The sequence below is a fragment of the Miniopterus natalensis genome, chromosome 12, assembly GCF_054644295.1.
Source record: "Miniopterus natalensis isolate mMinNat1 chromosome 12, mMinNat1.hap1, whole genome shotgun sequence".
Lineage (NCBI taxonomy): Eukaryota > Metazoa > Chordata > Mammalia > Chiroptera > Miniopteridae > Miniopterus > Miniopterus natalensis.
The window spans coordinates 31,350,091-31,376,369 of record NC_142092.1 but is presented as its reverse complement, the minus strand read 5'-3'; the positions used below and the strand labels follow the sequence as shown (position 1 = coordinate 31,376,369).

At 36.9% G+C, this 26,279-nt stretch overlaps 1 protein-coding gene across 1 annotated transcript in view; it reads right to left on the bottom strand.

Annotated features, from left to right (window-relative positions):
• RFX3 (regulatory factor X3) overlaps positions 1–26,279 on the bottom strand; it is a 253,325-nt gene that overhangs the window by 37,315 nt on the left and 189,731 nt on the right. Inside the window, exons 7-13 of the mRNA XM_087822682.1 lie at positions 25,634–25,753; positions 15,672–15,793; positions 13,834–13,946; positions 10,462–10,577; positions 9,871–10,025; positions 5,826–5,923; positions 2,364–2,513 (exon numbers count right to left, since the gene is read on the bottom strand). Coding sequence (XP_087678808.1) covers positions 2,364–2,513; positions 5,826–5,923; positions 9,871–10,025; positions 10,462–10,577; positions 13,834–13,946; positions 15,672–15,793; positions 25,634–25,753 — 874 coding nt within the window. The remainder of the gene's footprint in view (positions 1–2,363; positions 2,514–5,825; positions 5,924–9,870; positions 10,026–10,461; positions 10,578–13,833; positions 13,947–15,671; positions 15,794–25,633; positions 25,754–26,279) is intronic.

Below are 26,279 nucleotides of genomic sequence, written 5' to 3'. Positions count from 1 at the left end.
CTTAAATTAGTTCATATAAATTCCATTGAAATATATAAAACTAATGGCTTTGTAAACCAGATAGTTTGGTCTTGTAAAGGTTATGCATTTGCATGTGTGTATGTATATGTGTTTGTATATGGAGAAATTAATAAATATATAGAAAGATAAAATTTTTAAAAACTTTATATACATTGCCCTGGCTGGTGTGGCCCAGTGGTTGGAGCATTGTCCCACACACGAAGAGGTTTGATTCCCAGTCAGGGTACATATCCAGGCGGCAGGTTTGATCCTCGTGGGGTATGTGCAGGAGGCAACCAATCAGTACTTCTCGCTCTCTCTCCCTTCCTCTCTCTAAAATCACCAAAAAAAAAAAAAGTAAAAAAAACTTTATATACATCTTAAGTTTGAGCCCAATGCATGAAAGTCAGAAAGAACAACTACGTTACTCTATTCTAAAATGAACAAAGCCCAAATATTACTTTTTGATATGTTTTAAATGATAAAACTAGACCAGAACTGCATATTAAAATTTCTAGGAACTGAGTAATTGTTTTAAGCTATGTTATTTTAAAAGTTTTATTGAGATACGATTCACATTATCATACAATGTCACTCATTTAAAGTATACAGTTCAATGGCTTTTACTATATGCAGAGTTATGCATCCATCACCACAATCAATTTTAGGATGTTTTCATTTCCCCCAAAAGAAACCTCACACCGTTTATCTGTCACCTTCCAACGCCCCAGTCTCAGGACCTAGGCAACCACTAATCTACTTTATGTCTCTATAGATTTACCTATTTTGCACATTTCATATAAATGGAACCATAGAATGTGTGGCCCTTTGTGTCTGACTTTTTTCACTTACTATAATGTTTTTAAGGTTCATCAAGTTGTAGCACGTATCAGAACTTCATTTTGTCTTATTGTCCAATAACATTCCATGTGTAAATATACCACATTTTATTTACACATTCATCAGTTAATGGACATCTGGCTTGTTTATACCTTTATGTAGCTAATATGAGTAATGCTGCTATGCACATTCATGTACACGTTTTAATATCTTTTGGTATAGACCTAGGAATAACTTGGTGAGTCACATACTAAACTCTATGCTTAAACTTTAGAACTGCCTGGTTGTTTTCCAAAGTGGGTATGGCATTTTAATTTTACATTCCAGTCAGTAGTGTTGAGGGTTCCAATTTCTCCACATCCTCACCAACACTTGTTATTATCTCTCTTTTTTATTATACCCATTTTAGTGTGTGTGAAGTAGTATCTCACTGGTTTCAATTTTCATTTTCCTGGTAGAGAATTATGTTGAGTATCTTTTCAGGTGCTTATTATTGACCATTTGAATATCTGTTTTGGAGAAATGTCTATTCAGATCTTTGCTCATTTTTTAACTAGGTTGTCTTTTTATTATTGGGTTGAAACAGTTCTTTATATGATTCTAAATAAATTTTTTATCAGATATATGATTTATAAAAATATTCTTAATTCTATCAGTTGTCATTTCATTTTCTTGACAGTGTCTTTTGAAGCACAAACGTTTTTAATTTTATGTTTAGTTTATGTATTTTTCTTTTATTATTTGTATTTTCAGTGAGCAATGGCAATGTTTTTATATGGTAACAATTAGCTTTATTACTTTAGCATCTGAAATGAACTATTTGCTGGGATTCTTAATATATGAAATAAACTATTTGTTGGGATTCCATAATAATATTCCTAAATTAGCTATTTTTAAGTGTACTTTAAAGTAAAAGCGAGTAGTTTGATCGTAAGTTTTAAACATATTTTTTTCATTTGGATGATCAAAGTAGCAAAATACATTGCACCTAATTCTTTTCAAATGAACAAATACTTACCAGGCACCTATAGTAAACTCTGAAATGCAGTCGTTCGTAGTTCTTTCAAGATGGGGCACTATTAAGAACAAATATCTCGTGTGTGTTACAAGGCAAAGGGCTTTGGCCATTACTAAATATATAAACAATAATCTAAGAGAGGTGTTATACAGTGGCGCCCTGAGCAGTTAAGGAACTTGCCCAAGATCCCACAGTGAGGAGATAAAAGAATTTAACCTCCTGTCCACCTAACTTCAAAGACCGTGATTGTCCTTAGTCTATGACCTATTCAGCAAACCCTGGTGACACAGGTTGCAGTCTAGCACTATACATCTTAGCAGACTTTAACCACAAAACAGAGGAGCAGTGAAGTCATAGCTGAGTAAAAGTCTCCTCTTTCGGGATATTGTGAATAGAGATGCGGCCTGTGTATTGATGAGATTTCAAAAGAAATATGATGATCCTAATTAAGGAGAAAACATTCAGTGTCTTCCCTTCAGACAGGCTCTGAAAGAAAGCAGGGTACCTGGACATTGGCAAAGTCGACACGGTTGAGGTCATTGAGCATCTGGTTAATCTGAGAAGTGTTCTGGAGCACTGCACGAGCTGCCTGGGCCAGGTGATTGAGCGACGTGTATCTTCGCAGAGTCTGGGCAAAGGCACTTACAGCGGCAACCTGTAAAGAAATCCAATTAAATTGGGACTTTTTTTCCCTCCGGTAAGAGAAACCACTGAAAATGTTCAAACCTTTATTCCCTTGCCAAATTTTAAATGCTTTCCTCTGATACTTATTTCAAATTCATTTGGTGAGAGAGATTACTTGTAAATTACAGCATTTAAATCTCTAAACCGAGCATTATTTTCCTTTTGAGTGGGTTGAGGTCAAGACTAAAACAAACTCCCACATTCTTCGACATCTGAGTGCAGCATTAATTAAACCAGTCTTACAAGTAACTACTCATCCACAGCAAGAAATGACTTTCTCTAGGGAAGCAGGAAAAAAATGTTCATTTTCTTTTATCCCCTGCTCTCTGTAGGATAGTCAACTACACACTCGGCAAATAATTTTTTTTTCTTTTTACTTGGATAACCAAACTATAGAGTCCCACTTTTTTAAATAAATAAAAATATATACTTCTCAGAGCACTGTCATTCAGATTCACTCTTATTACCTTTATTTTATAGAAACCTGGGTAATTCTGAGGTAAAATAAAAGTGTTCATAGCCTTTATTAGCAAATAGGTAGCTAATAAACTTTTCTGATACAAGCAGCAGAACTATTTTTCAGAATATAAGTTTCTGTAAAAGGGCTAGTGAGGAAAACTCCACTTGCCCTTCAAAACCTACTTCCCACCCTTACCTACGCTGCTCTGTGCCAGGGAGACTGGCCTGAATGTTCTAGACACTGCCTCCCTTACGCTATGGCTTCTGGTTGGCTTCCAATGACAGGCACTGGCAAACGACTGAAAGATGGGAACAAAGAGTTGTCAAGTATTTATTCCCCCACAATTTCTGTTCTCTTCCTGTTTTGGCAGAGACTGCTTTCCGTCCCCAAGGCCGCAGTCCTGTAGCAAGAGGATCTCTTAATGCCACAACTTTCCCCTTCACACCTAGGGATGTTCAGGACTTCTCACTATTGCTAGTCCTGAGGTACTTTAGCACCCCTTTTCTTAACTCTGTTCACACTTCTGGAAGTAAACCCTTCTTAACTCCTCTTCAATTGTTTCCCCCTTCAGGTATACCATTTGTTTCTTGCTACAAACATGAATGAGCCAGGTTACAAGAAAAGATACCAAAGATAACGCCAAAAAAAGGTCTAGGTAAATATCTAAATCCCATGATCTTATGGAAACTTCTTACATGCACCGTAGATCTAATGAGCATTTAAACATATTTATAGGAAAGTATGGCATGGCATTAAATTACTATGGGTACAAAAGACGCAACTGATTGAACAGTCGGTTGGCTGAGTGGTAGAAGGTGTTCACAGGTCAAAGGATGCTCTCTTTTGATAGTAAGATGTTTTAGGACCATGTGGATCTTGGAAGTTCACATACCCTCAAAAGAAGAGTCTTATACTTTTTTTTCCAATCCTGTGGTTTATATTAATCAAGTATATACTATGTGCCAGACTCTGTGTTAAGTGCCTCAAATATATTACCTTGTTCAATTCTCATAACCATCCTACTAGACACATATTATAACTTAACGAGGTTAAGTAGCTTGCTCAAAGTTACACAGAAACTGTATTACAGTGATGGGATATGTATGAACCCAGGCATCTTGATATCAATTGTCAGTTATCTCACTATTCTGTTCCCTCTGTCAGGGTAGATTGTCTTCATTAATTGAGTATTCTGCTGAAAAAATGCTGCACACCAGTGAGAGAGAAATAGCAGAAGGTACCCTCCACCGAGGCAAATCAAATGAAATCTGGAGATCAATGAGATGACCAGTATTGCAGCTGGATCACTACCACGTCCACTTTGATGACCCTGGGAAGGGAGTTGTTTCCAGCTGTCTGACATACAGTTATGACTATGACTGACTCTGCAGGTTGGAAAGCAATCCTCTGGCCATCATAATCAAATAGCACCTCTTTTATATGCCTACATCAGTGTGACACTAGAACGGCATTGCCATGGAGAACTTTCTACAATGATGAAAATGCTACACATACTGTACCCACTATCCACATAGTGTTATGGAGCACTTGAATATAGTTATTGTGACTGAGAAACTACAACTTAATTTAATTTAAAATTCAAATTTAAATAGCCATATGTGGCTGCCCCTACTGTATTGACAGCATATCTAAAAAGCAAAAATATAAGGTGAAATATCAATGAAATATTTTTTCCGTATGTTTAGAAACAGAAAGTGTTACTGTGAAATTTTAGTCAAAGCAGAAAGAACTGGGAGCTTCTTGTGTTCCCAGACTTGTCAGCTACAAGAGCTTCAGTCTATCAACTATACTCCCAAATTCAAAGATAATGTATATTGTTGGAGTCTGAGAGTGGATATAGCCATTCACAAAAATCCATAAATGTAATTTCTGGTACCAAAGTTTAGGCAAAATTAGCTCAGTCCCATCATGGGAAATGTTCACAGATCAACCTCAAGTGACAGGGTTAGTAGGGGACAAAGTGGAGACTAGAATTCATATTTCCAGATAAATAATCCACATTCCTGAGACATGCTGATCAATTATGAGATAACTGTTCAGTGTAAGAAATGATTGCTTCATTCACAAAAGCATTCTCCAGTATTGAAAAAAAAATCCTAAAAAAGTAAAAGAACATTAATTTACACGAAAGACACGTAAATTTATGTGAAGACACAACAAAATGAGCGTAGCTGGGGACTTAAAAAATCGAAACTTCCTTCAAATGGGAATTATTTGAACATTTGAGGCTATTCTTTTTAATATTTGAAGTCAAGCAATCTGAAACATATCCTTTAGAAAAGGGCTTATAAATACACATTTAAAATGCTTCTCTAGCCCAGTCGGGCGTGGCTCAGCGGTCGAGCATCGACCTATTATCCAGGAGATCCTGGTGCAATTCCTGGCAAGGGCACATGCCCGGGTTGTGGGCTTGATCCCCCATCAGGGGCGTGCAGGAGGCAGCTGATCAATGACTCTGTCATCACTGATTTTCTATCTCTCTCTTCTTCTCCCTTCCTCTCTCTCTGAAATCAATAAAGATATATTAAAAAATAAAATAAAATAAAATAAAATAAAATAAAATAAAATAAAATAAAATAAAATGCTTCTCTAGCCTTTTTGAAAGGAGTGTTATCAGATATCTCTTGTGCAAGTTCTTTATTACATGGGTATAAAATACAAAATAAATATCAGTTTTAAAAAAGTTGTACAGATTATAATATCAACATTTTACATAACACCATTTCATAGCACACACATAAAATTCATAGCCCAGAATAATTTCCTAAACACAAATGGAAAAGCAAGGATACAGAAGAGTACCTTGGTTTGTATCATTCTCTGTGGAATATTGTTCATGGCATTGGAAAGCCAACCTTCAAGGCTTTTTGCAAAATTTCGAATGGCTTGGGTCAAGGCACCTAAATGTTAAAGAATAAAATCAGGAAGAAAAAGATACCAAAGAACATTAATCTTTTTGCTAGAATAAGGGAAAACATGCACACATGACATATGAAATAGCGCAGAACTTATACTGTCCTCACTGATGAGACTTCATTTAACATTACTCCTAACCTTGAAAGCAAGCATTCGATAATTATATTTTGGGCTCTTTTTCTCCCCCTTTAAAGCTATTTTGTTCCCAGATACTAATGATACTTGGTTGGGAAATGAAAATATTCAAACATTTTTGCCGATAACAACATATACCAGTTGTGAATATACTTGTGGAATTTTCTGTCTTAGACAAAACACTTTTTATTTACAGCTCTGTGCTCAAAGGTTATTTTCCTTATAAGTTTTTCATCTTGATTTTTCAGGTTCTTAACCTATTTTCCTTTTTTTAGTTAAAAAGAGGGTGATGCAAAGCTTCTTCTCTTTCTCTAAGCCTCTATTTAAATTAGAACATATCAGTTAGAGAAGTTTTCTCTCACTCTTGTCGAAAAGTAAGGTAAAAATTAAAATTGCCTAACTTGAAAATTTGGATAACTACTCTCCATTTCACTTGGCAGGTAGAGATAAAAGATCAGTGTGATAAACTTGCTATCACAAAGACCAACGTTCTTAAGGTATTCCTAAAATAGTCCATTCCACAGTCTTCAAGTTATCTGCTAAAACCTGAAATAGGGATAGGTTTCAGGAGAGGAGCTTTTTATGGTGGTCATAAAACAATCAGAAGCATCTTCTAATTATCAGAGATGACTGACTTCTAGTTATCAGGGATGATTAACTATTTTATAAGAAGGGATCTGTTTACTGAAACTGCTATATAATAGAAGACAGAATTCTTCTCCTTCAGAAGTAATTCAGTCAACAGAATTTTACTTCACCTGTGCCCAGAGTCTAGGGAGCAGCTTTAGACACTTAATATCTGAGGCATTCACAAAATACATCTTTGTGGGTTCCCTATGATATGGTAGTCTACGATAAGAAACAGAGAAGTTACATTTTTGTCCAAGGCTCCCAAGAATATAATGTGAATGATGAGATTAAATTTCTTGGGTTTTCTTTCTGTGCTCAAATGAATCTGACATGCTTCTCTATTTCTTCTGTTAAAGCATGGTTAGACAATTTAGTTCACTCAAATCACTTGCAAACCATACAAATATTACTTACTAATCCAATAATAAAAACAACTATTTTTAAACAATGACTTATTTAACTGGTCAAATGACGAGGGAGAAATTGAAATGGCTAAATTTTGATTAGGAAAAACACTCGAGAAGGGTAGACTATAAACCATGAGAATAATCTACTGGAAACACTGAGTTGGAAATTTCTTGAGAACTAATCTTGTGAAATTTCCAAAGCTTCCCACTTTAGCCAAAAAAGAAAAAAAGAAAGAAAAATATTTTTCTGCTGTATTATGTACTAGAATCATGGAGGGCAGGCATGAATGGAAATGAAAAAGAGTGAAAAAAATTAACAACGCTTTTTGAAACTCAGTAAAATTTTTTGTGAGATTCAATTTGGCTATCTGTATTTTGCATTTTTCTGTAAATAACATGTAATAATTATTTAATCTAAAAAAAAAAAATAAGACCCAGGAAAAGTTACTTTAAAAAATTAATGAGTTTTGTTTTATTTAGACAAATTTGATGCTAGGGAAATTATAAAATAAAAAGATATGTTCTGTATTTCAAATGGTTTTAAGTTTTTACTTTTTGTACTAAATGACATTTTGGTCCACCTTTAAGTATACCTCATAACTGTACATTTAAGTGTTACCAGTTGAGTTCTTATATAATTCTTTGCACTTAACTTTTTTTTTCATTTTCAGATAAATGGATTTTAGAATATAGTAGCTTCAAGCTAACTTTAAATTAGTGTGAGATGCAGACTTTTTTTGGCTAAAAAAAGGAATCCCATCTGGACAGTAAATGGTAGAGTGAAGTACTAGTAGCCACAAAATAACAATTTTTAAAATAAAGTTATGTTTGCTCTCTCTATGGGTCCATGTCAGATCAAACTGTGCACATTAACTTTGACAGCTGTTCTCATGGATGGATGTTTGAAATTTAAAATCTACTGCAAAGCTAACTTGTTTCAACCTGCTCATGATTAATATTAAAGTAAATACAATCAGAAAATAGCTATCCAAACTGTATTCTAAGCTTTATTTTTTTAAGTCTTGTTGTAGAGTGGGAATTAAATTTCCAAATATACTTGGCACATTAATGTATCTTGTAATTTCAAGAAACTATAGAACTATACTTATGTAAAAATTCCTGAAGTTGAGTTGTCTGCTGAATGTAGAGACAAAGTACTTGACAGAAAAACTTGTTTTTTAAATCACTATTTATAAAAAACAAAGGTCAAATGTATTTTGTATTTAAATTGTGATGCTTAAAGTTAAATAAAATTGATACATGATTTAAGTTAGGAAACTGTTGAATTTATAAGTAGAAGTCCTGTGAGGGTAACAAGGAAGCTTAAGATTTTAGAGTTATTTAATGAATACTGACATTGTTGATTTGCCTCAAAAAAGAAAGTGCTTACTGACATTTCTTGTATCTCATGAGAGAAATTATACATGGGTGGGAAGATGTCATAGGCTAATGAGCTACCCTATGCAACTTCTCTTAAACATCTCTAGAGATTATAACGCAGAGCACAGGGAGTGAGATGAAAACAAGGAAAATCAGATTCTGAAAAATAAATCAGTAGAGAATTTACACATTGAAATTTTCCATGACAACACCACTTTTAATCAATCCTTAGGAACATGGTGCAGATAGAGTAGAAAACATTAGCAACTGACAAAAATATGAGACACTGGCAGCTGGATTTTTAATAAAAATGAATTTATATACAAATTTATGTGTGTTTGCTGATATTGTACATAAACGTGTGCCTAAGCAGATTTTTACGGTGGTGAGGAACATATGAAATAACTCATATCTTCCACTGTTATCACATTTAGAAAAAAGCAAGTATAAACATACAACTGTTAACTTCTTCACCTTTTGTTCTACTAAATCCCTATTTCAATATTGTCTGGAATAAGTGAATACAAATCACCTGTGAATGGTTGCCTATTTCACAAGCTAAAAGATTGCTTTTACCTTATTAATGTCACTTTAGAGTGGAAATTCTGTCCGCAGTTTCTAAAAGTGAAGGTCACTATTATGTGCTCATGAAGACGTAAGCACAAAATCATTCCGACTGCCTCTAACACAAGTATCCATAGTGGCGTTTATACTGACACTTCCAGAACATAGCTTTGCTGGCTATGAGGTAGTGTAAAAAGCATTCTTGAAAGAGGAATCCAACTTATCTATGTGATTCCTGTTTGCTTCATGGTGGGGAGAAAATGCTTGTGCAGCTACATAGGTTTTTCTCTCAAAATGCTAGTTAACCATTGCTGTTAGATGGGAACTGCGTGTGCCGTTGTGAACGTGATGTAAGTGACAAAGTAAATGCTCTTACAAAGGGATTCAACTTCAGTGGAAACCAAGCTAAATCTGTTTCAAAAATCAAAAGCAACCATGAAAGAGGCTGGCCTAGCAATTACAGATTTCAAAAAATGTTGGCTTTCGGGAAGAAACCGTGGTGTCCTTGGGTAGAATGATTTGTACATGCTTGACTGCCTGAGTGTTCCTGCAATTAGTCACTGGACTGTCACATCCATCGGTTAGCTGTTCTTTCAAAAAGAAAACTACCAAAGATTGGAAAACAGATTAATTGCTCCCCTTTTACTACAGTCCTGCCCTAGGCTACATTCAGGCAATACTCTGTGTTGAGCGTTTTCTACGTGGCAAATCTACATGAGATCAGAGTCCCTCCAGGTTGCAATGTCACTTCCCCAAACTTCCTGGGTGGAATGTATGAGAACAAAAGCATCCGTACTTGTCTGCATGGAACTTACTAGGAATAGGTCTAAGGACGTCGGGGATGAGAATCTCCACCAGAGCCTGGTACATCCCATGGTCACAGTTACACATCCATTTCAGGATAGACTCATGTTTGCACAGAGTTATCAGCTTTGCTTTCGGAAGTCGACTTTCTATTTCACTCAGATTGCTGGTGTGAATAAATGTAGCAAATGAATAGATGGCAAATGAGGATAAAAAAGAAAATGGACTTTAAAAATAGTTTTAGTTTATCAAATATTACTGAGGTTAGAACTACACCACCATTGCCCTGGAGCCGTACGGCTGGACAAACACAACATTCCCCCAGGGCCGCCTATGCAGGTTAATACTTTCTGACGGTATGAAAGGCAGACAGGACACTAATTCCGTGAGGGCGAGGAAGCTCTACCGCAGTCCCCCAGTTCAATAAAATGGGAGCTATAATCCACACGCCGAAGCCTCCAGAGAGCAGTTTGTGGTTTATTTCAATCTATTCATTTAATGTTATCAGGTAGGGTTCACAACTGGTATACATAGCTCTAATTTATTAGCTGTGACATCTGCTCAGCCATGAAAATGAATTGGAAAAGCTTATTGATTCTGACCTTGGTTCAGTAATGGTAGTGCCGTCGGCTGGAGTCGAGGGAGAATAGCGCCAGAATGTTTGCCACAGTTTTTCTATCAGGCTAAACTGAAGATTCACAACAACGTCCAAGATTGCCTAGAAAACAAAATGGTTATTGGTATAACTTACAATATTTCTTGTGTGGGGCTGGGAGGAGCACATAATGCAAGGGGACTTAAATGGTAAAGATACCTTTGGGTTCATAAGTTAATATGGGAAACTGGACTAAATTGGGCCAATGGAAGTAGGGAAACAAAAGAGATTAGATGGAGGGGGGAAAAGGGGAAAAAGAACATTTAACAGATTAGGCAGGTGGCTTATATTCGCCCCTAATGGCCTCCTGTCGCACCCTCCCTCCCCGCGCCCCAGCCCAGGGTCAGGCTCGCTTCCCTTCTCCCTTTCCTTCTCTCGCTTTCTTCCATTCTTGTACCCACTGCTTCCCTCTGCCTCCAGGGTGGCCGCCACTCTTCCTGTTCTCAGAGCCAAGGGCACAGAATCCAGATTCAACTCGCATCAGCCCTCACCGGGCTGGGTGTGTCGCTGGCCATCAAAGAGGCCAGGAGTGAGGGTGTGGAGGTGCTTGTGTGTGGCAGACAAAGTCAGGGCTAAATGAGCTCTAAGGCTGCTGACCCTGGGTTCCAGAGTGTTCCCGGCTAAGCAGAGGCTGAGTCAGAAACTATAGTCAGGAAGGTTTTCAGATGATAGCACCTATCCAGGTAGAAAAAGAGCACCTCTCTGGTCATACAATGCCTCTCATTCAGTCCTATCTCTGCACACGGCCTTTAGAGAGCAGCTTTAAGAATATCCCCATTTCTAATCTTGGGTCCAGGGCTTCCCCTTCCCCTTAATAGTATCTCCTAGAACCATTATCTGGCTGCACCAAGGACTTTTTTTGAGGACGCTAAAATGCGCCTCTTTCATGATCATCAGCTTTTCATGATCATATTTAGTTTCGCCCTGCCCTTGCAATTAGTCTATAAATTCACCGTCAGATAAAAGCAGTCATGAAACCAAAGAATAACTTGTTTGTGCAAAGAACACATGATTCTGTGATTATTTTTGAGCATGAAAGACAGAAGCTGTCAGTGTAATGTGTTTGATGTCCTCAGCACCGAGAGCGAGGACAAGTAAAACAGCCCTGTCAAGATCTACAGAACTCACAGAAGCTAAGAGACAACAGGGGACAATCAACAGAGTCAATGTGAGGATTTTAGGCAAAAAGAGGAAAATAGAACGTCATAATTCTAGAGCCTGTGCTACCTGCGTAGACCGGCTTTACGCATGATACAGAGAATAACTGATGATCTACACAAAAAAATCCGCGAGCAATTCAAATGTTAAGCAAAATCTGTCTGGGACACACTATGGGAACTAGTAGGAAAAGCTGCAAGTAGTTAGTAATGAAAACAGAGGGAAGGGGGCAAAGTAACTAACATGTTCTTTTATATCAGCAACAATTGGAATGCAAGTGCAACCCTGAAAGTAAAGGGCATAGAGATGTCCCTCCTCCCAGACAAAAACCAAAACCTTCTCAAGAGGAAAGTTATTATAGATGTTTCTCAACTGTAGCTCAGACATATTCCAACAGATGTCTATTAATGAAGCAACTATTAATATCTTACATAATACTTTACATATTTCTAGCTATGAGATTGCTGCAAGAACACTAAGTGCATGTTAAAAGAAAAAAAAAAAGTGTTGCAGCACCTTGTGTAGAAAATGATACTTGTCCCTTACCTAATGCTGGCGATACCTACAAAATATTTTTGATAAACGAATTATGAGAATTTCAAATAACAGGCAAAATAGGTATAATAAAAATAAAGCTTAAATTTAGTAAGTCATTGTATTTGTGTAGATTGGTTTGCTTTAAAGCAAGGTTCAGAGAACACACAGAAATGAGAAATTGCTTAGGGAATCTTTCTATGTATCTTTATTGAACACCTGTATAGCTGATATTCATATAGAAATAAAGTTTTTCTAGATATATGTGTCACCCAGAAATTCTCTAACATTGGGAAAAGCACAGTGGTCAGAAAGAAACAAATATTAAGTGTCTTTCATCGTCCCAAGAAACGTTGGGAACAGACTGACAGGATATGTTGAAGAATACTCTGCCACATGGTTCAGTAATAAAGAGAGAGCTTGCCCTTGGTTATTAATAATCTAGCACCCTTGACAAACATTCAGATTTATTTAAGCAGTTCTTATTTCTGGAGTGGGAAAAATATGCGAGTGCTATGAACTGAGGCTTCCCAGTATATACTGCATTGTCAGCAGTCAGGAGGACTGCCTGTGAAATCCAAAGGATTATCTTTTACTTCTAAGTATATCACAGATAGCCCTGGACTAAAGCTACTTAAATTCTAAACAGACTCCTCTTTCAAAAGGAAAGGCACTTATGGAAACTCTTATTGCAATCCATCATTCCCTCGGCACCAGGCGAGCTGCAGGCATGCTGTCATGCTGGCTTGGAAAGAGCTACCTCCTGGGCACCATGTAGCCAGTTCTGATGAGGGACACTCAGAAAGGGAGTAGGACTAGGGATGGAAAATACCAAGAGAAACCTTAATTACCACAAAAACAAACAAAACTGGAGCCTCAACGAACCCTGGAAGGGACACTTAAAGTGCTTTATTAAACATTTCCAAAAAATATTTTTAATAGAAATACACACTGATGGTGTAAAATTCAAAAGGTAAAAAAGGTGAATTGAAAAATTAGGGCTCTTTCTCCTGACTCCCAGTCACCCAGTTTCCTTTACAAAGGCAACCACCATTAACATTTTCATGTTTATTCTTCTAGAGAGATGTCTATACATGTAATTTTCATTCAAATGATAGTATACTATGCACACTGTTTTGCATCTTCCTTTTTTCTTTTGAAAATAAATCCTATGTTTGGTCCATATTAGTAATTTAGAGTTGCCTGTTCTTTTTCATGGCTGCATAATATTCCACTTTATAAATTGCATCATGTTTTATTTATTCAGTTCCTTACTAGATAGTGAAGCTATAACCAATCTTTTGCATTGAAAACAATAATGCAATAAGTTCCCTTGTACACTTATTTCATATGCAAATATTCTTCTAGGATAAAAACATACAAGTAGAATTGTTGCATCAAAGGATTCATATTTGAATAGACTAAGAAAATAGACAGTAACATTTATTCTCCCTTTCCTGTATTCCTCACTTCTCCACTCTGAAACAAGAAGAAAAAATAACTTATCAGTGCTTAAAAAATATGAACTAACTGCACATGTCTTCTAGGAATAAGTTTGATTATTCTGTTTTAGTAAATTGTCTAGCAAAACTTCGCATGTGTTTGTACCATGTTTGAAAAGACTTACCTCACAGTGCTCTCGATAAAGACTCTGCAGTGACTTGATATCCTCAAAGGTAGTACCATCTGGCAGAGAAGAGATTTCAACTTCTCCAAACTCTGGAAGTGCTCGAGATGCATCTGTTACCATGACAACACAACAGAAAAAAGCTTTGTGGATGGTGCTAATTACAGATTAATGAAGGAAAATTTAAGAAAACTAAAAAGGAAAAAAAATAAATAAAAGATCAGAGATCCAAAGAGCAAGGATTTTTGATATTAGTATTTGCAAGCAAAACTTGGCAGCATCAGCAGCACAAAAGAATAGAGGGGACATAAAAATTTTGGAGAAACTAAATGTTCACTATGACTATACTAGAAATAACGTATCACAGTGTCTCTTAGTATAGGGCTCCTCTTAAAAATATATTATCTTGAGCTGGGCAGTGTCAATTTTGGTTATTTTTACTACTATGTTACTTAAGTATGCAAAAAATAAATCTAGCTTTAAACTCATTATGCTCAAACCTCTTATATAATTATAAACCACAAAGCTACAAAATAAATACAAAAAAACCCTACAAAAATAACATTAAATTTAACAACATTAACTTGGTATGACGGACGATGCTGTTTTCCTGTATGTAACTGGCCTCCCGCAATATGAGTACGGTACTGACTGCTGTGCCACAGGACCCTTTGCGTCTGACAGGCCTATACCAATGCGTACTTCATGGTGCTGGGCCTCCCATGACTCCTCTATATTCAAATGAGCTGTGAAACCTTCCTCCACACAGAGCACTGTGACGGCATTTAGCCTTCCCTTGGGATGAGGCTGTAATTTGCATAGTAGGTCTCTCTCTGTTCTTTTCTGACTAGCTCTGGACAATTAATGCAATACTCTTTGGTGCCTGCCTTATCATAAATTCAAATACAAAGGTGGAAACTAAAATTGCAGAACAGTATTCCTTCTAGTCTTCTAGGTAATCCAGAATATGCTTTTATTTTAATATTATAATAGAAATAAAAGCATGAAATGAAAAAAAAAATTCCTCTTGAGAGCTCAAAGGTCAGACAAGAATATATCTGAGGACTTTAGTTTGGGAAATGATGCCATAATATTTTCAAATTCTCTGACTTGTCTTCCTCAGAAAGTGCACATAGACACATATACACACAGACACATACACACACACTCTCTGACAACTATTATTTTGTTTGGTCTGTTGTATGGAAACTATGCATGTTCATCTCTAGAAGAGTTGTCAATTAAATTAAAGTGCCATTTTTGCACCTTTGGCTATGACAGGAATATGCAAAATGATCAAGTTCCACTTCCTAACTCTTAAAATAAAGAGAAACACCATCTACATTTTTTAAATTTTGTATACCATCTACAAAATTTAAAAAATAGGAAGTACTGTGATCAACTTAAAAGAATAAATTACTTTTTAAAAGTTTATAATAACTTTTTCTCTAATCTGAGGCTGTATACATTCGTAACTTTAAACATAGAAAAATAATTCTTTTTTGGCACTTGTTACTATTGAAAGTAAACACAACACAATTTTGATCACAGAAGCCCAATTAATAAATTCTGAAAAACAATTTCACAGCAAATAGCCTTTAATGTATATACATTTAAAAGTCCTACATAGCTTAAGAGTTTTACAAATAAGCTATAGTGAACATGAGAAAATATAAATGAACTAGAAATATCATAGGATGTGCACAGCTTCAGCACAAAAAAAGTCCTTGTATGTAATTAATATCTATAATAGAAATCGCACTTGGAGAAAACACTACTATTGTTCTCTTGTTTTTAAAATCCTAAAAGCAACTAATATGCATCACACCTTAACATACCTAAAAACTGTTGATGATGTTGACTTTGGGCAATTACAGTTTGCTCAACAGATGTGCCTGTCTGTTGACCACTTCCTGTGAAACCATCTGCAACCCCATCCACTTTCTGCATAGGCTTGTACCTAAAAATATTAGATGGGAAAAAACAAATAAACCAAATTATTCCTTGCTTTTTTGTACTACACAAAACTCCCAAGGCATCCAATTTTATTCTGTCTTCTTTAATGTCTCATGATAGTTGTCAGATTTTTTCCCTGGACAGTCTCACATAAAGTTAAATGAAGAAATGTTCTCAATTGTGAAAGGAAAAAAGGGGGAGGGGCTAGGAAGAGGGCCCATTTTAGAAAATTCAGAAATCTACCTAAGAATGAAAGAGTTATGAGGTATTTCTTTGGATAACAGCAGCAAAGATGTTCACAGTTATAGTTTTAATGGATTGAACATAGCTTTTAGTGGCCAATGGATCAAGGGAGAAACACTTTAAATTTAATGTTGGGATTTTAATCTGAACTAAGATGTAGGAGTTAGGGCCTGAGAAATGTTGATGAATGGCTTTCAATTAATTAATATATCTAAAATATGAATCAGACTACAAACTCTACCATATTGTTTTCATATCTCCTAAAACCTCCCATGCATCTCAACACATTCACCTCCTTTGACTGCTCTCCACATCTGCAAACAGAGAGACCCTAAGCATCAGTGTGCAGCAAAATAGATGCAAGAATCCACCTACAAACCTAGTTTACCAAATTAAAAAAAAAAAAAATCAAAGTCACCTATAGTTACGTATTTATCTTTAGGTCCTAGTCACACAAACCAATGAAAGTTCCATACTGCTAAGAAAGAAAACAGTATGGATAAGAAGAAAAGCCTGCTTAGAAAAGACATACATCTGGAAAAAAACCAAATTAAAATAAAACAAAACAAACCTGGGCAACCCTCATAGGATAAACAAATACAAAATAATAAATAAGCAGCAACTATAATTTTTTCTTTTTCTAAGTTTTTTCTTTTTCTTAAAATTTAACTTATTTTCATTTTATAAATTTAAAAAAACTAAGAAAAAAATTGAAATCTACAGTAAGCTTATGTCCTAGAGATACCATCATTCGCTTTAGGATGCTTGTCCTCCCATTATTTTCCCCCCTATTTCTAATTCTATTTAGAAACAAAATCACCTATTATTTTGATCATCCAGACACCTGACTCTTACATTAATACCATAAGGCAACTGGATCATTAATATGAATTATTGTGAGTAACAATATTCCTAATACATGAACAGGACATACTCAAAGATGCCTGCATTCTGACAGCTGTTACAGAATGAATGGACCTCGTGAAAGGTCATACACACTAATGCTCCAGTTGCCTTAAGGAATGATTCGGCTTGAATGTTATTAATTATAACTCAGATAAATGAAACTTCAAAGAAAACTTGCAAAGTCACTCATAGTGATATTTACATTTATTTCTTACACAACAGTATCTCACGAAAACTATGAAAAGCAAAAATAAAGTCAGAAGGTGAGCAGAGTGAAAAAAGGGTACAACACACTTCATTCTTGCTATCACATCAGTGATGACCCCACATCACCAAAATGTTGGCTATTATTTTCTAATGATATAAAAGAACTCAAAGGTAGTCTTTCATTTAATGGAAAAGCCACCTGAAAGTACTTTTCAATCGGGTCACACCAAGAGATGGCAGAAGGGTTAGTACTGTGATGTGTTGGAAATGTTGTTTATGAAAAATTGAATTTTTTCTCACTTATTTTCCTCAAAAAATCATCTAAGCAAGGCAAAAAAACTGTGCGGCAAGTACTTTGAGTACTTGTGTGGGGGAGTTACTAACTATCCTGCTGTAGAAAATCTGAATTAGTAAATACACTTAGCAAAGCTTCTTATCCTCACTGCTCCACTCCAGGTTTCATTTGATTTTAGTCTCCCTTTTCCAGCTATGAAATTTTGTATCACTAATAAAATAGGCCGAGATTTTTTAACCATGTTTCTTCATTTAAGTTAGTGAAGTATGGCATTCGTGGAATTAATAAACAAAAGTGGTTAAAGGAATTTGAATTTTTACCCTGAAGAAGAGAAAATAGAAATATTTCCTATAGAACTCAATTATATTAAGTTTTAATATAGGACCACAGAGAGTAATTATGAGACTCTGCCAAGCTATGCTTTATCAAATACCCTTTGTCCTTCACAACATCTAGTATACTACAGATGCTTCAGGGGCATGAACGCCAAGGCCAAGTGGAATTTCACTATAAAAGGAAGTGACATGATTCTCTCAGACCGTAAGTTTTCAGATGGATGCTATGTCTCAACCTTCTTGCACACAGTGCTTAGCAAGCCTGCAGCCTGCAAGCATAAGTATCTGCTTCCTTAGGAAGAAGCAGACAGTGAATGATCCTATGGGAAAGAGAGATTATATTTTTAACAAGCAATCAAAATCATAGTACATTATAGTTAATGCATGATTATGCTTAATAATAACGATACTGAGTGGGAAGAACTGATTATGGGTACAGTATATTACACAGGAGATGGAAAATGCATCAATATTAGCTTGTAGGAAAAAGGATAGAATCAGTTGGTAAACTGGAGAATTGGTGCAGGTCAGTACTTAACACAAGCCTTATACAGAGGAGGTGAAGAGAATAATTCAGAACTGAGAAATTAGTGTTTTTATTCTAACCATAAAATCAAAGGTAGCAAGGTAAATAGTGGATTAAGTGGATTAGGCAAAGATGCACTACGTGTATCCATTCTTGGTTGCCTGTCAATAGGACCTTTATAACCCAGAACCTCATGCTGTACCTCCTCAGAGAAAGGTGTGGGGGCAAGTTTGAGAGGGGTCTGTGCCATAGAGAATTGTGTCAGGAAGCACAGGGATATGGTTCATGTACAAGAGCAGTATTAGTGGCAGCTAAATATGAGAGAGCTTCCAGGTCGTGCTGACTTTTGCTTTTCCTGCCTTGTTTTAACTACTAAATCATGGTAGCACAGTGTGTTGGCACTGCACTGATACTTAGAGGGAATCCCCAGACATCAGAAATATTGGACTGAGGAAAGCTGGATGTCCATTTCCCTGATGCTCTGAGGAAAACCTCCTGTAGGTGCCATCGCCCCAGAGGGTTGGGTCTTCCCAGAGAAGGATGGAGTTTAACAGGAGGTCAAGAATAGGCCAGCGCGGCTTAGTCGGTTGAGTGCCGTCCCAGCACCAACAGGACACCGCTTCCATTCCCTGCCGGGGCACCGGGTTGCAGACTTCCTCCCCAGTAGGGGGCGTGCAGGAGGCAGCCAATCCGTTTCTCTCTCTCTCCCTCTTTGTTCCTCTCTCTCTAAAATCAATAAATAAAAACTTTTTTTTTTTTAAAAGAACAGGAACATTAAAAATAGGCTAAACAAATAGCTGTGGTAACTGATTCTGCTTGGAAGAAACTGTTATAGATATTACATTAGGTATGTCAGTATCTGGGTAGCTTTCCATAAATTTCAAATGCTAGACTCACCAAAGATCTACCCAACAAAATCTTTGAGAACAGGGTTTAGGAATTGATCATTATAACAAGTTCTGAGTTATTTCTTAGGGAGTCTGCACAATACTAGTCCATAGGAGCCTCCTGGCCTGATATAAATTCTATAGCCCACTGCTGTAGAAGTACATTCCTAACATAGAGACAATTGTTTTTTATAAATGTCATTAATTTTCAATTTTTTTCCATAAGCTACATTTGGAATGTAAGTAAATACCTCTGAATGTATGATAGATAAATGAATGAGTGCTCAGAGTAACATATTTCATTTTATCATACTATTAATTGTTCTTAACATATATCAAATCAGTGTAACGAACATTTATTGAGCATTTATTATACACAAAGCGCTTAGGGGCATGGATTTGAAAAGGCTGTGTATAAACAGAATTTTTCCAGCACAAGTTTTTATATTCTATTGACTTACATGATAATCCAGCATTCTCTCAATTCCGATTGAATTTCAACTGACATCTTAGAATTGAAACATCATTTTCAGATTTGCTGCCTCTCTACCTTCTTCATAAAATAATCACTATTTAAATACTAAATTGTAAAAACCAGAGGTACTTTCTACTGAAAAAAGATTGTCTAATGCTTTAAAAAACTGAACTCTTTAGTAATCCTTTAAACAACTGAACTCACTCCCTTTTCCCCTATTTATTTACAAGTGCATTACTTTTATATTAGGCTTTCTTACAGTAGATTCTTAGCACCCCTGAGCTGTGTGTGCTCTGAGAAAGACCTTTGCTGCATCTAATGAAGAAACAGCTCTCGGTTTCAAAATTAGTAAGAAGCAAATGATAATTTTAACAGCTTGCAACTCCATGGGCAATCAGAGCTAAAGTTGTTAATGATTAAGAAATCAAAGAAACTGTAATGCTTTAATAGCTGAGTGTATGCATGAAACCTGTCACTAACACAGAAAACTTGGAAAATTATTAGGAATCTTCCCCCATGGGGTTAGTCATAGCTGTTATTTAGAACTTGGACAGCTGTAGCTCTACTGTAAAATAATATATAATTCTGCCCATAATCGGACACTGAAGGAGTCCAAAGGCAGGCAGAGAATGGTATATATTTAGCATCACATCCAATGAACGGTACCAGGTGGAAGGACTTTCAACAGACTAAATGAAACATTTGGAAAAGTCCCTTTGAAGAAAGTGAAAAATGCAAATTTGAAATCTGAATTGTACGGGCAAATAGAGTCATTAGTATGTGTATAACTTTAGAAAGTATATAATCATTTAATTTGCGTGAGCAAATCTAAATATTGAGCTCACAGTCAGGGCAAGAGGCTAAAATTTTCTAATGGAATCTTGAGGTTATCGTTGGAAAAACTGTCCCAGGAAGTCTTTCTATGACTTGACGTCTGAAATGATCCAAATGATATAAACATGAGGAGATCAGAGAAAATAGTGAATGTTAAGACCACTGTTTTTGTTTTTTTGTTTGTTTTGCAGAATAATAACTGACTCCTCGATGTCACACTGAATATGTCTGTCTCACATCCACCCTGCTGGTTAATGATAGCTATTCCACCTCTTCCGTTCTTACTGGTGGCTCTTAGAGTGTCTGCCTCTTCATTAGTTCTACATCTATAATTGAGCAAGGAGAGGAGAGAAAAATTAAATTCAAATGGGGTAGTTGTATGAATTGCAGCGGCTTTAGTAAAACATTTGGGAAAAGGGTGGCAGGGAAAGGAGAACGTTGAAGCTATTGGCTAAAATAAAAGCTGTGGATCATTCATCCATTTAACACATATTTACAGAGCACTGACTGTGCTCAGTGCTCCTAGGTGCTCAGGATGCAATGTTGAAAGAGGCAGGCAGGATTCCCTTATCTCATGAATTTCTTCACTGACCCCTCTTAGCATAGGGTTAACTGTCATTTAGGGTTAACAGTATAGAATTGACACAGTCTCGTTACAAATACGCACGCCATCCTAATGACCGTTCTTTATCTACAGCTGAGCCTTTCTGTTAAACTGATTCCAGAGGGATGCCTCCACTCCTCTGCTCGATGCCGAGGCAGCAACAGAAACAAAAAAGGCTCTATCTGGGGAAAAATTAATTAGTGAGGTCCTTGCATATCGCAAAATTAAATGGGCTTCAGTGTCCTTAACAGTGAACAACAATGTAATTTGCCAAACGAGATCATGCATATGACGTGCTTATTGACGAACATTTTAAATGTTCAGTAAATGCTCATCAGAAGGATAAGTGGTGACTGTTAGTATTATCAAACTTTACATTAATTCTATAGTTAATATTTACTGAATTGCGACTCTCCTATCTTCAATGGAAAATATCTGTACGTCGGGTACTGCTACAGTGGCACAGTGAACACTAAATACCTACGAGCCAAGGTTCCGTATGTCTCCGAAAGCCAAGCGCACAGGCGCGGATCATCCCACTAAAGACTCCTGCCACCCTCAGCTGCTCAGAGCAACCTACCAGCACTAGGCGCTTAGCTCTGAAGGGACTCCAGGGAATTTGTGGTCTAGGAAAGGAATAGCAAACTATGAACATCAATCAAAGACGAAAACCACTGGCCTAGAGGTGTAAAGAAATGGAAGCCAAACACGCCCAATTGCCAGGCTTCATTCTTATCCAAAACAGCCTTATTCTCAAAGACATATTTTTCTCTAGTGTGCCAGTATAATAATGATAATAATTACTACTTATCTAGCACTTGCATGTTTCCAGTTATAAAAAACTTTATATACTTTTCCCCACTCGAACCTCAAAGCCATCTGTGAGGTGGTCTATTATAAATTTCCGGTTAGCAGACGAAGACACCGAGGTTCAGGGAAGTTCAGTCACCACTCTGCACAAGTGCCAAAGCAGCCTGTACTCGAATCGGTCCATCTCAATGTCAAACACAGGGTTTGCACTTGTCTATGACGCCTGTGGGAGGAAAGGTCTTCTAACGACAAAGGCCCTAGTCCTGCCTCCCTCCTGAGGAACGCGCAGGCTCTCACCTGTCCACAGCTCAAGCCAAAGCAGCGCTGTGCACTGGCTTTCCAATCGGCCTCTACTGCCCTCCCCTCAGTGCCACAGATGTTCCTTTTTCCACAGAATCCAATTCCTGGGAAGAGACCACTTAGAGAGGCCAGGGAGTGGCACGTTTCCTCACTTATTTAGGACACAATGAAGTGTGGCTTTTTCCTTTATTACATATGAGAAAATTTAATTACATGCATACATTTCCGTTTGGGTTATCTTACCCATCTAATGGTAGAATTCATGTAAGAAAAAAGACAAGAGGACTGGGTTCTAGCCCTGATTGCTCCATGACCTGGACAAGTTATCTCCTCTTTACAGACTTCCGTTTTCTCATCAAGAGGATGCCTTGGACGAGGTGATCTCTTCCCTCCAGCTCTAACATTCCATGACTCTGTGATTATTTCTTTTAGATGCAATGGGCATATCTCGTATGAACTGTTGGTTGTTAAGTATTTGTTGAAGGAATGATAAATGCAGTTTAAATATTCTGAGAATGGCTACTGGGATCAAACATAGCTAAGCACATTGTCAAAAGCTCTTGGCTCTATTCCACTACTTTTGCTACTGGGATTTGGAATAACTGAAATGTATATGTCAACACCCTCTACGTGCTTCTTTTAAATATTAAAAATAAACTACAGCAAACATTTTTACTTAGCTTGTAGATCTGAAAATTACTGACCTCCATCTTGCTCTATAATAACCTATTTATTGTCTGAATTATGGTAAACAATAGTTGATGAGTGAGCTTCCTTGAAAATTGAAGATTACCACATGTAAGCACGTATGTTATTTTAATATAAAATATTTTCAACAGAAGGTATCAAAAAAACAACTATTACACATTTGCCTGCTTCCTCAACCAGAGTGCTTTTACCTCTTCTCGATTACCTATACTCCCACCAACGAGCCAAACAATTAGGAGGCTGTTAGACTAGATTCAAAGGGCCTACTGGAGCTCCCAGATCTAGGTGTCCCTCCACTGAATGTGCACAGCCTGCTGTATTGAAAAACCCAAAGCAATAGAGGACCCTTGTCTACTTATATTTCCTCTTGCTGGCTGTTACATCTCACAATTTCCTGTGAGTCAGGTCGGCTCTAATCTGCTTCTATATTTTAGGTAAATGGCTTGAAGATGGCTTCACCTTTTCAATCAAGCTAAACTACAGGCTCTGTGACCCCTGTCTTTCAATCAGAAGCTATTTCTATTTATCTCCAGACTCATGGCTGTGTTCCACATGGTGGTGTTGCTGGAATCTGATTTGTAGATAACTGGAATTTTCTTTTACTGCCCTATCTTAGGTGCAATTCACCAAGCCCTTTTCATATTTAAGTCTGAGTATGTGTTATTTTTGAATCAAACTTCTTTTTTCTTGATCTCACCATCACCTCCACTGTGCAGTGCTGCTATACATGAGTGCAGAGAGACCTCATCAAGGAAAAGCTATAAACGCTGCCGTAACAGGTGAAAAGATAATCACAACAGTTTATTACAACGCACACAAACTCTATCTCCAAACATATTAGGGACTATTCTATGATTTATTTTCTTATTTTTTTCAGAGCCCTTCTTAATGTCTTTCACGAACTATACCTCAAAAGTAGGGATTGGCAATTTAAAAAGAAGGTTGAGAATCTGAATTAAAAATCTAAAATCCCTGAGATGTTTTTAGATAACAGACAATCTTGTCCTGACTCTTCAGTCTGGGACACTTGCACTAGAAATTATGACTGTGTTAAAACCACTTAACACCTGTCTTTACCTCTAGTCTCATCCCACTATGTCTTGCCCCAAATCAAAAAGTCATCTCTCTACAAAGAAATCTGAAAGTTTCATTGTTCTGCTTCAAATCCTTCAAAGCTATGCTTTGCACAAAAAACAAACTTAAGTTCATGTGCAACTAAAACCCTTAATCTATGATCCAAATTACTTTTAAAATCTCATCTCCCACTAAACGACTCAACCTTCTCAATTCTCCTCCTGCAATGCCAACCTCACCAAATCAGAGCATTTACCAAAGACACCATGACCTTTGCCCCTCTGTGCTTTTGTTTATATTATTTCCTCTGCTTGAATGTTCCTCTCTTTCTGATCCCTCTAAGTCCCTACTGCAATAGCACTTTCTCTGTGAAATTTCCCAATCCTCCCTCTCCCAGAATTTATAAAAATCCCTCTTTATTCCAACAGGTCCTTGATCAAAGCTTTATTTTAGTACTTCCATACTGCATTACTTAACAACAACCACCACCACACAATGTACCTCCCCTTCTAATTCCTTAACTCCTCTCAAAGGTAGGGGCTGTGACTTCTCTCTAAACTCAGGGCCTTGTACATAGCAGAGGCTCAATGAGTACTTGCTGATTAAATAGGAAAAGGGCCACTGTGTGATATATTTCTCCAGCAATGACTTAGAGCTAATACTTCTGATGCCCAAGGGACTAATCATCCCAGATCAATGGCTTAGGCAGACTGATGCAGATGATCTGATTACCTATGTGTAGGCTTCCTTTCTGCTACCTAATTCTAAAAGCTCAATTGAAAAGAGAAATTATAACTACTGCCGTTCCTGAGCTATACTGGTAAAGAGGGAGAGATTTTTCATTTTATTTACTCCAATTGTGATATAAGTCACATGAGACTAGAACGCCCTCGGCTGTGTAACAGCATCATGGGCTTGTGTAAATCACTTGATCTGAGACTTAACTGAACAACAGGTCTATCTATTAATGCTTTGATTGTTGCAAGGCTGTGGGGCCAGACTAGACTGAGGTATTTTCAGTTCTAAGATCTATGATTCTATTCATCCATCCACCCACCTATCCATACAACTATCCATCACCCATCCATCCAACCAACCATCCATCCATCCATCCATCCATCCATCCATCCATCCATCCATCCATCCATCCATGAATGCTTGAGATCTCTTACAGTTCTAATACCTACAAGTCTACATCTATGGAAGTTGGATTCAAAGAAAATGTAAGAAGTCCCCAAAATCTGCAAGAATTTATACTGTCAAAAAGAATGACTTGAGGGATGTGCAGAATAGCAGGTAAGAAACTCATGAACATGAGACACATTTTTCCAGTGGTGCTGGCCTGGGTATGCTCTATATGCGTTGCGTTTAGTTTCCCTGCCTGAATAGCTTTGGGTGTCACATTTCACTTAAGAGGGGCCAAAGAGGCTGACTGATAAGGAATTTGAAAAGACTTGGAAAACAGGCAGGATGAATGAAATTCTAAATCATACTTGAGAACTGTCTGCAGTGAAAGCATGCCAACAATAGTGAGATTCTTGCACACTTAGGCGTCTGTTCTATCTGTTTAGAAAAAAAAAGGAGAGCAAACATCTAAAGAAAGGCAGTTTTGACAGGGCAATGGTAACTGCAGAGCGTACCTTTGTTTCTGTTGCATGGGTTGTTGCCTCATAGCCATGTACTGCATGTCTTCTTGCAGACGGTTAAGAGGGGAGTCTGGCTTGACACGAATCCCATAGTAATGGTACTTGGAGTTTCCTCTTAATAAAAGAACAACAAACGTTAGAGACACAGAAAGTCAGTCAAGCCGTTATTAATCACATAGGTTGCCCACATAGCTTCATTCACGTTCAGAAAAATACATAAAAGCAGCATATTCATGTTATATATTTGTGGCGTGTTCTGGATACTTTCGTATTTTGATGGTGGCTACATTTGAGGAGTCAAAGTCAGATTCTAAACCCATTGGCTCGAGGCCCTAAAAGAAGTCATTTCTTATAAACTTTCTCTTAAATATTGTCAAATAGTCCACTTATTCTATTTCTATTCTATTCTAGTTACATTTTATTTTCAAACTTATGTTTTAAATGTAATAGTGAGGGAATAAAACACCTGGCCAACAAAAATTCATTAACAGGATAAAGGGTCGCACGTTAAAGGAGAATTTCTAATAAAGAGGTTATACAGAACAGACAGAAAAAAAATCTTCATTCTACCTCTCTCAGGTAAGTGCTACATTTTTCAAGCTCTATTACTGCAGGGACGATGAAGACCACTTCACCGAGG